General features: G+C 39.2%; 1 protein-coding gene across 1 annotated transcript in view; it reads left to right on the plus strand.

Moving 5' to 3' along the window:
* Positions 1 to 9,918, plus strand: part of LOC116540207 (ceruloplasmin-like) — a 39,879-nt gene that overhangs the window by 20,175 nt on the left and 9,786 nt on the right. The window contains exons 13-17 of the mRNA XM_032263596.1: positions 1,103 to 1,310; positions 2,150 to 2,289; positions 3,799 to 3,927; positions 5,818 to 5,924; positions 7,055 to 7,256. Coding sequence (XP_032119487.1) covers positions 1,103 to 1,310; positions 2,150 to 2,289; positions 3,799 to 3,927; positions 5,818 to 5,924; positions 7,055 to 7,256 — 786 coding nt within the window. The remainder of the gene's footprint in view (positions 1 to 1,102; positions 1,311 to 2,149; positions 2,290 to 3,798; positions 3,928 to 5,817; positions 5,925 to 7,054; positions 7,257 to 9,918) is intronic.

A 9,918-nucleotide genomic window follows, 5' to 3' on the forward strand; every position in this document is an offset into this window, starting at 1 on the left:
GGTGTAATGTTCTGGTCAGAATCAGGCTGGAGTTTCTTTGTTATGGCAGTGTGTTTTTGTTTTTTGTCATTGTTTTGGATTTTTAATATATTCAACTTTTTTTCACTCACTTCTCTGCTACCTACCAGTCTGTTCAAAGCTATCATCTGTCATCGATTATTATTATTATTTTTTGTCTTTTTGTTTTTTTCCTTTCTGTGGAGAATGGGGTCTCGCTGTATTGCCCAGGCAGGTCTCGAACTCCTGGGCTCAAGCTATCCTCCCGCCTCTGCCTCCCTAAGAGCTGGGATTACAGGCATGAGCCATAGCGCCCAGCTCATCGATTACTTTTAATAGCTTCTCAACAGATCTCATTTCTTCCACCATTGTACACACCAGCCTATTCTCAGCACAGCTGCCAGAGTGTCCTTATGCCCTTCATTAACTTAAAATCCTGCAATGGCTCTCCATTTCACTCAGTAAAGGCTATGGTGTATTCAGTGGCCCACAAGGTCTCCATGACCTGGCCCTCCACATCCTACTACCCTCACCCTTGCTCCCTCCCTTCAGATACACCAGCCTCTTGGGTGTTCTTCACACATAGCAAACAGGCTTCTGAACTGGACCCTTTGCCACCTGTTTCCTCTGCCTGGAGAGAACACACATTTCCTCCAGATCCACCTCACCTCTTATAAATCTTTGCCCAGGTGTCACCCTTCCATCAAGGTCTACACTGCTCACTGCTCTCTTGAGCCCCTCCCAACACACACCCAGAATTCTCAGTCCTCCTTACACCGTTTTCCTTTTCTCTTTAATCATAGCTCTTATCACCTTCCAGCACACATGCAGGTTGCTTAACATGTTTATTGTCTGTCTTCACAACACCCTGCAATATAAACTCTGAGAGCAAGAATTTTTAACTGTTTTGTTCTCTGATATTTCCCGAGTGCCTAGAAATACGTTTGACACAAGAAGGTGATCAATAAATATTTGTTGAATTAATGAAAGCATGAATGAAAAATTTTACTATATTTCTTTTGAGGGTTGTAGCTTATGACTAATTTTATAGAGGAAAGAAATCTGAAGGCCAAACTTTAACCATTCTTTTCTTATTCATCTGTAGGAACTTTTGATTTGGTTTGCATAACAATAAAGCATAATCTAGGAGGCATGAAAAATAAATATCATGTGCGGCAATGTGGGAAGCCAAACCCTGATCAAACACTATACCAGGAGGAGAAAATTATTTACATTGCAGCCGAGGAAATGGAATGGGATTATTCTCCTAGCAGAAAGTGGGAGAATGAACTGCACCGCTTACAAAGAGAGAAGTACCCTGATAGCTCCAGTCTCTAAATGGGAAGGGTTCTAAGGGTTTTTTCTGAGTCTTCCTCTCTTTCCTTTCTGTCTGCCTGTGTGTGTCTGTGTGTGTGTCTGTGCCTGTGTGTGTGTTGTACTTATTTGTGTTTGGTATAGTGTGTGTGTGTGTGTGTGTGTGTGCGCGCGCGCGCGCGCGTGTGTGTGTGGTGTATTTATTTATGTTTGGTATGGTGTATGTGTGCATAATGTGTATGTGGTTGTGGCATTTGTGTGTTTAGGAACTCTCAATTATAAATCACTTCAAAATTTGTGTGCGTGTATGATATATTCAACTGCAAAGGGCTTCGAATCTTTCTAAATATCTATATAACTTACTTATGGGCTCTAGTTCTTCCTGCCTGTCTTTTCACTTCTTGCATCCTTCCTGGACATACATTACTATTTAATCTCACCACAGGAAAAGTAACATAACTTCAGCTACATTCAATATCTATAGTCAATCTGTATTTTCTTTTGTCTTCATTTTCTTCTATCTCTATTCTGAGAACTTCACCTTAAAGACACCTATTTTTCTCTTTTTGTACAATTTGATTTCTTTCTCTGGTTTTCTCTCTTACTATTTATTTATCAAAATTAAAGTTGTATCCAGAAAAGGTGCTTTAAAGTGCAGAATAAATAACTATCTTGCCAGAATTAATATATTTTTTAAAAAGATGGCTTACGTTTCTAGGTAAAACAGCTTCTAGATATAAGAAGTTCTTCCATATGGGTTATTTGTCTAAATTATTGGTTAAATTAACTAACTTTGTGGGGGAGTTTAGTTGTTGCTTTTGTTTTTATTTTCTTAAAGACAAACGAGCATGTATGTGGATAGAAATGGAACATATCTTGGGTCCAAATATAAGAAAGTCTTATATCGTCAATATGATGATAGCACATTCAAAAATCAAACAAAAAGGAGTGAAGATGAAAAACATCTGGATATACTAGGTATTGATATACCATAAGATTGGTTTTTGAGTTTTTCTTTTCTTCAGCCATTAGAGATTGTCGTACACATGGAGGACATTGTCAGCCTCTACCTTGACAGAGGAAAGTGCCTATAATTCTAATTTGTTTGCTGATAGGCATTTTTATTGGAAAAAAACAAGATTCAAGTATTCTTTCCTAAAAAATAAAGACAATGTAGAAAAGTAATTGTGCTTAGTTTCAGATTACCTGGATTCTTGCTCTCAGTATTAAAAAATTCTAGAAAGGAGTTTAGAAGTCGCATTTAGGGAACATTTCCACAAGATGGAAACAAAGCCCAGGGGACCCTAGTACGACGAGGAAAGGAAGTTCTTTATGTAAACTTAAGTGTCTTATGTCTGAGTGAGGAAAATGATAACTGTTTCTTCCACCCTTGATAGATCAACTAGGAAACCTCTGAGTCACCCCAGGTGCGTACATGCAATATTTCCACACACCCAACTCCTGTTTCAGCCCTGATATCTATGTGTATATTAGAGGTTATTTTATGACGTAAGACCCTGAGAAGGTGGATTTACATGCTGGTGATGAGGAACTTTTGCTCTTCTTGGCTCTCCATCAGTCTCTAGAGCTTGCCTATTTGTGAGCCCTGGAGGGGAAGCCTGTGTTATCCTGTTGCTGCTGCTTTTGAGTGGGCCCCTGTCTTTAGTAACCACAGGATGATTGTTTTCTCTAGGATTCTGGCTGAATACATGAAGATAAATAATGCAATCTGACCCTCAAGATTCTATTATTATTTATGCAAAAAGGAAAACACTTTTTTATAAAGATAAAACATGCATATTGTTTGGGGAGGTGAAATGGTCACAGGGAGCAAAGAGGTCCTGTCTTTAGCTAGCATCTAGCATCCACCAGACATCTTCAGGGCTCTAATTTTTGTAATAATAGCACAAGTCTGCAGAGAGTTCTTGCTGCTTATCTCACCTCAAAACCATCTGTGTTTCAGAATTTTTCAGAGCCACTGATTCAATCTGCTTCCAAATAGAAAGAAGATTTAAAATGAATTTTATACTTGTAGTTCTTGGCTTAGGATGAAAGGGAGAGAGAGTAAAATAAAGGTTTTCAGTCTGTGAGGGAGAAAATCACTCTAACAGGCCTTGCACTTCCCCACAATCCTCCAGTAGAATAAGGAGCAAGAGAATAAAAGGCTTAAAAGTTGAGATTGGTCAAGAAAGAAAAGAAAGGGTTTCATTTTTAAATTGTATGTTTCCCTAGGCATAAACTGATGTTATTAAAGTAAGTTTTCTGGCCAAAAAAAACCTCATAAAATTCTAAATGATTTAAAGTTTTCAGGCAAAAATCATGTTTCATAAATCATCAATGATCTACGTGTTAAATGTTTTTATTTCATTTGGCTTCATGTTAAGTAAAAGGATAAGAATAAGTCATTGTGTAAGTATTTGAGAAGACAGATGACTCATAATTTAAAATAAATAATTACCCATACATTTTCATTTTTATATTCCCTAGGTCCATTAATATTGGTCAACCCCGGTCAAAAAATTCAAATTATCTTTAAAAATAAAGCCTCAAGACCATATTCTATTCATGCTCATGGAGTGAAAACAAATAATTCCACTGTTGTTCCAACTCAGCCAGGTAACTACTTTGGGAGAAAAAAAAATCCCCAAAAGCTTTTATGCAGGACTACGGGGCTAATGTTCTTATAAATATTCGGGTGCCGTTCCAGATGAGAGAGACCAGTGGACTAATAAGATGGGCCTGAAGAAAGCATTTGGGATGGGAGTTCCTTCTGCAAGTCAAGTATACTTTTAGGTTGGGGCACCATGGGCAAAATGGTGAAGTGAAGGTTTGGTCTTCAGGGACCACCTCTCCAGGGTATGAATTTCTCCTCTAGGGCCACCCTGCCTCCCACCTCTGTACCTGCTTAGCTGACAGGTATTCTTATACTACATTCAATCTCTCCAACTCAAGAGCCAAAGTTGGAGTTGAGCACACGATGCAGTATGTGAGGAAGCAGGAGAGGATTGAGCCAATAAGAGGAAATGATGAACCCCATGTATTAACATTTCTATGGAATGGAATCACTGCCACACAGCATTCCATTCAGCATAATTAACTTGGAAGAACATTACTTTTTTTTTCAGACGGAGTTTTGCTCTTGTTGCCCAGGCTGGAGTGCAGTGGTGTGATCTTGGCTCACCACAACCTCCACCTCCCAGGTTCATGCCATTCTCCTGTCTCAGCTCCGGAGTAGCTGGGATTACAGGCATGCACCAGAACACTCAGCTAATGTTTTTCCTTTCAGTAGAGATGGGGTTTCTCCATGTTGGTCAGGCTGGTCTCAAACACCCGACCTCAACTAATCCAACAAACTAAGCCTCCCAAAGTGCTGGGATTATAGGCGTGAGCCATGGTGCCCAGCTGAACATTAATATTTTTTAATAAAAAATGCTTAGTAAACAGACTCTGATATGAGGGTTTGTGTGCAGGTAGTGCTCGTGGTATCAACTAACATGGAAAGAGTGAGGAATGAGTAGGATTGGACAGGGAGTAAGGTTAAGCAGAGATACAACCTCAACAGAAGTCACAGCCAACCCAGTTCTGAAGATAGGGTGACCCTCAGCAGTCCTAAGCTGGAGTGTGAGAGCTGGGCTATTGTATCCCTGCACCAGTCATTAGATGCAATCTTGAGCAAGGTGGCTTTCTTCAGCCAAGGCTCTCTCCTGATACCTGCTGGAGCAACATGTGCTTCATTCTTGCTCAAGGATATAGGATGGCATCAGAATGCCTACTATAGTTGCTCACCAAAACAAGTAGTTTTGGAATTCAGCATATCAGTGAAAGCCAAATTCAGAAAGAAAAGATTTGTAAAGTAGAGGGACTGATGATAAACTTTGATGTTGGGCAAAATATTTCTTTTTGTTTTTAAAAACAATACTAGCTATAGTCTGCTGAATCTCCTATCAAGGGAGTTAGCAAGTCAGCCCTCTGTTCTGATTAGTCAGGAAAGAATCTGCTACATGCATTCCACAAACACTTCTGAGTACTTTACCTGCTGTACGCTAGGCACTGTGTTGATGTACTGGAAAGCAAGGGTTAGTGCTAAGTAGATTGTTAAAGACTTGGGAGCTGGGGGTGGGGTTGGTCAGTGTCACAGGACTATGACACCCATGGAAGCTTTGGAAGTGAGAGATATAGGATAATGGTGGGGAGGAAGCAAAAGAAGTTTACTGCAAGAATATGGAATTAAGGTCCAGTAGGACTAATATGCACAGCCTTGAAGACAGGGAGGAGGTACTTGTGATCCACATGTGGGAAGGTTCAGAGCTGGGATTCAAGGCTTTGTCACATTGACTAATTACCACAGTGACTAAGATCACAAAGCAAGAAGTGAAACCAGAAGTGAAAGCTAGGACTATGCTGCCTAATATTTTATAGCTTTACTGTTTGCTCATTGTCTGGTTCTCCATAAAGAAGTCTGATTTTAAAGGCTTTATTTAAATACACTTTACTTGTCTATTTCAGGAGATATTCAAATATATACTTGGCAGATACCTGATAGAACTGGTCCTACCTCACTAGACTTCGAATGCATACCTTGGTTTTACTATTCCACTGTGTCTGTGGCTAAGGTAAACTTTAAATCAAATAACAGCTTTTATTCTATCTCCTCCTAGAAATTATAATGGAAGGAAGGTGTCTATCATTGTTTTTAAAAATATTAGTTCTATGTAAATTTTCCTTTAAGTAACTTAACTATTGTTCAGCTTTTATTCCTACATGGGTCTGCATTTTTTAAGAGCAAAATAAATTATTACATTATGATTACTTAGGTTTATGATTCTTTATAAAATCTCACAGTGAATTGAAAGACATATCTAATTATGCAATAATAGACTATACCTTGTTCCATTGAATAGTATTTGAATGACAGAAAACAACATACTCTAAATAATTTTAAAATTCAGTTGGATGTGGTAGCTGATGTCCATACCAAAAAAATTAAAAATTAGCCAGGCACAGTGGTGCATGTAGTCCTAGGTATGGGAGGCTGAGGTAAGAGGATTGCTTGAGTCCAGGAGTTCAAGGTTATGCTGAGCTATGATCACATCATTGAGTAATAAATAAATAATGATATAATTGTATCATTAATAGGAAATAAATATATCATATTGTATGGGTGTGTGTTTATATTTAAAACTCTCAACCATAAGGTTCAAGTTTATTTGCACTAAAAAAAAAAAAACGGTGCAAGTATTCTATCTGAACTCTTACTTACCTTGGCCCACTCTGCCTGGAGCAAGAATCTACACAGCGATTTAATGAAAAAACAAAATGAAGACAAACAAACCAAGACTCTCAACTAAAAGCTGCTGCAGGGGGCAGAAGCACAAAGGTGAAGGGACTAACTCCTTTAAACTTCCTGCCAAGCAACTTCAATGCCAGGAATTCTAACTAAAACCAAATTTTTTAAAAATTACAATGTCAAAAATAGAGCTAAATTCACTGTAAAATGTATCTAAAATCCTTTTCAGAGGTTTGTTGTTCTCTTTAGACTTCAACTCTAATGAATGAGGTTACAATTTTTCTTTGATCAATGACTGAGCATGTCAAACATTTTGTTCCTGACTCTCAGAGTCTTGATAATTAAAAACTCAGGCTCTGACCTCACTAAAAACTAAAACTTGATTCTACCTCTTTTGTTTTGTGGGATAAAACGTTAGTTGTGACCACAATGAATGTTCTTGCTTTGCCTCCTCAGGACCTTCACAGTGGACTGGTAGGCCCTCTGATTGTGTGCCGCAAAGACACCAACCCCAACGTAGTTCACCGTGTTCTCCACTTCATGATTTTTAATGAGAACAAATCCTGGTACTTTGAAGACAATATCAACACCTATGCTTCAGAACCAAACAAAGTGGACAGGGAAGATGATGATTTTGAACTCAGCAATAAAATGCACGGTAACATTCACTCGCTGACTCACCAATGGTAGCCCACACGTTGCTCTGTGCAAATGAGACAGATAAAATTGCCTCACTTGGCACGGTTTTTAGAATTCAACCACGTAGAACTGGCATAGATCATGCAGACCAGGGGTTGGCAAATTTTCTGCTAAGGGCCAGACAGTAAAGAAGTTAGGCTTACAGGCCACGTGGTCTCTGTCATAAGCCATACTCTACTTTCCCACTGTAGAATGACAGTACTCGCAGACAACAGGAAAACAAATGCAAGTGACTGTGAGCCAAAAGCTTCATTTATGGATGCCAACATTTGTATCTCATATAATTTTTCACATGTCAAGAAATAATATTCTTAAATTTTTTTCAACTATTTAGAAATTTTAAAACCATTCTTAGCTCATGGGCCACAGTAACAGGCAGTGGGCTGGATCTTGCCCATATACCACAGACCACTGACTTAGCAAGCACAGCAAATGCTCGTGTTTTCTAGAGCTATGCAGACAATGTAAAACTAGGAACATCAGCTGTCATTTCAGGAGGGCTTTACTCCCATAATTTTCTAAGTATTTTACCTGGATGAGCACAAGGAGAGGTGGAGCTTGGGGCAAACCAAAGTGAACATGGCTCCACCAACCCTTCCTCATCACATTACCTTCGCAGGCAGAACTTTTGAAACTTCATGCTCATCAACCAAAATTATTTAGTAGGTTGACTGTGACTAGATGCATCTAGGTACATCCAGATGACCTCCTTCCATGTGGAATCACAGTAACAAGACAATTGTTCCAATAGAAAGCACATAAACAATCTCACTTACTTGCTTAGCCAGGGCAACTTACGGTCTTAAGCCTCTCAGCTGACAGGGCTCATTAGTATGATTGGGTAAAAAATCCTTAACTAAGGCAAATTCAAATATAGTAATTTCCCACTTCTAAGGTTGTTTTTTCCCCCCCTTTTAGAAATTTATGTAAATTTAAAGTTAATTCAAGGGCGACATCCATTTTACCAGTAGACTTTTTAATAAGTGTCACAGAGGAGTGCACAAAGCACCTTGTGAGGCCCTAAAGACATACAAACGTTCATAATATGGGTCATCTGCCCTCATGTTGTTTACAGTCTAATGGATGCCAGACTTGCACATTGCTATAATCCAAGGAGGACGATGGTGTGTGGGATGCTGTCACAGAAATTTAAACACAGTGTAGTACTTTAAATTCTTATTTGGAAGATGTAGAAAGGCTTCATTCTAGGGAAGAGACATTCAGGTTGATTTTTTAAGGTTGTATAGGAGTCTGTCCAGCTAGAAAAGGAGGGAAATGACATTCCAGGTAGATGGAAGAATGTGATCTAAATCACATAGCACTTGGGAAGAAAGAGCCAACAGAATTGTGGAAGGCTTCAAACACCTTGTTAAGAATTTAGGCTTGATCTAAACCAGGATTTCTTAACTTTCTGTGCTTTTAGGTCAGATAAATCTTTGTTGTAGGGAGCTATCTAGTGCACTGCAGATGTTCATCAGCATCTATATTCTCCATCTAGTAAATGCCAGTAGCATCTCCCCGCAAGTTATGACAACCAAAAATACCTCTAGGCATTGCCAAATGTCTCCTGGGGGACGAAATCACCTCCTGTAAAGAAAATCGCTGCCTGTAGGAAGAGCCACTGTGCTAAAACACCAAGAACACTAGCTAGGGCGTGGTGGGGATGGAGGCGTATTTTAGAAATAACTCTGGCACTCATCCAGGCACTTGTACTCCAAGTGTGGCCCCAGGACCAGAAGCATTAGCATCACTTGGGAGCTTGTTAAAAACAGAATTTCAGGCTTCACAGACCTAAGTCAGAATCTGAATTTTAACAAAATTCCCAAGCCACATTCACATTTAAGTGTAAGAAGCACTAGTGTAGAGCTCTGTGTCTTCTAGTTTCTTCCATTATATCCCTCCATTAGCTGAAAACATTAGTGCCCAGCCTCCATAGATATATAATTATAGATTATATACTTGTACCACTGTACCAATGCATTTTATACATTTTAAAGATGTACACAAAATAGCAAAGTGAAAAGAGGATATCTGTGTGTGTGTACACATATATATTTTAAATCTTCATATTACCCCTTGGAGACCATACCTGTGGAGGATTAAAGGGTGCCTGGACCTCGTAAATGACCATTCCAGAAATACAAGTGGCAGATCACAAAGCTCTGACTTAGGGCAGCTAAATAAGAATGGATGCTCCTAATATTATTCTTTTTATTTTATGGAGGCAAGGTCTCACTATGTTGACCACTCTGGTCTTCAACTCCCGAACTCAAGTGATCCTCCCACCTCAGCCTTCCAAAGTGCTAAGATTATAAGTATGAACCACCATGCCTGGCCATTCCTAATGTTCAAAGTATATTGTGATAATTTTAAATACACAGTTCACCAATATAAGTATCTTTAGTTGTGAAATAGTCAAGTTCAACCCAACTGTATTAACACAAAGTCAGTGCCTCATTTCCTAGGGCAAGAAAAATTCCTTAGAATTAGACACATCCATGAATGGATGGCTTGGTCACGTTTAACGACTTCCTCAGGCTGGCATCCCCACTGCTGGCTGCAGGTGGTGGTTCACGCCTGTAATCCCAGCACTTTGGGAGGCCGAGGCCGGTGGATCACAA

This window comes from Sapajus apella, unplaced genomic scaffold (genome assembly GCF_009761245.1).
Source record: "Sapajus apella isolate SASKATOON/1434 unplaced genomic scaffold, GSC_monkey_1.0 scaffold4, whole genome shotgun sequence".
Lineage (NCBI taxonomy): Eukaryota > Metazoa > Chordata > Mammalia > Primates > Cebidae > Sapajus > Sapajus apella.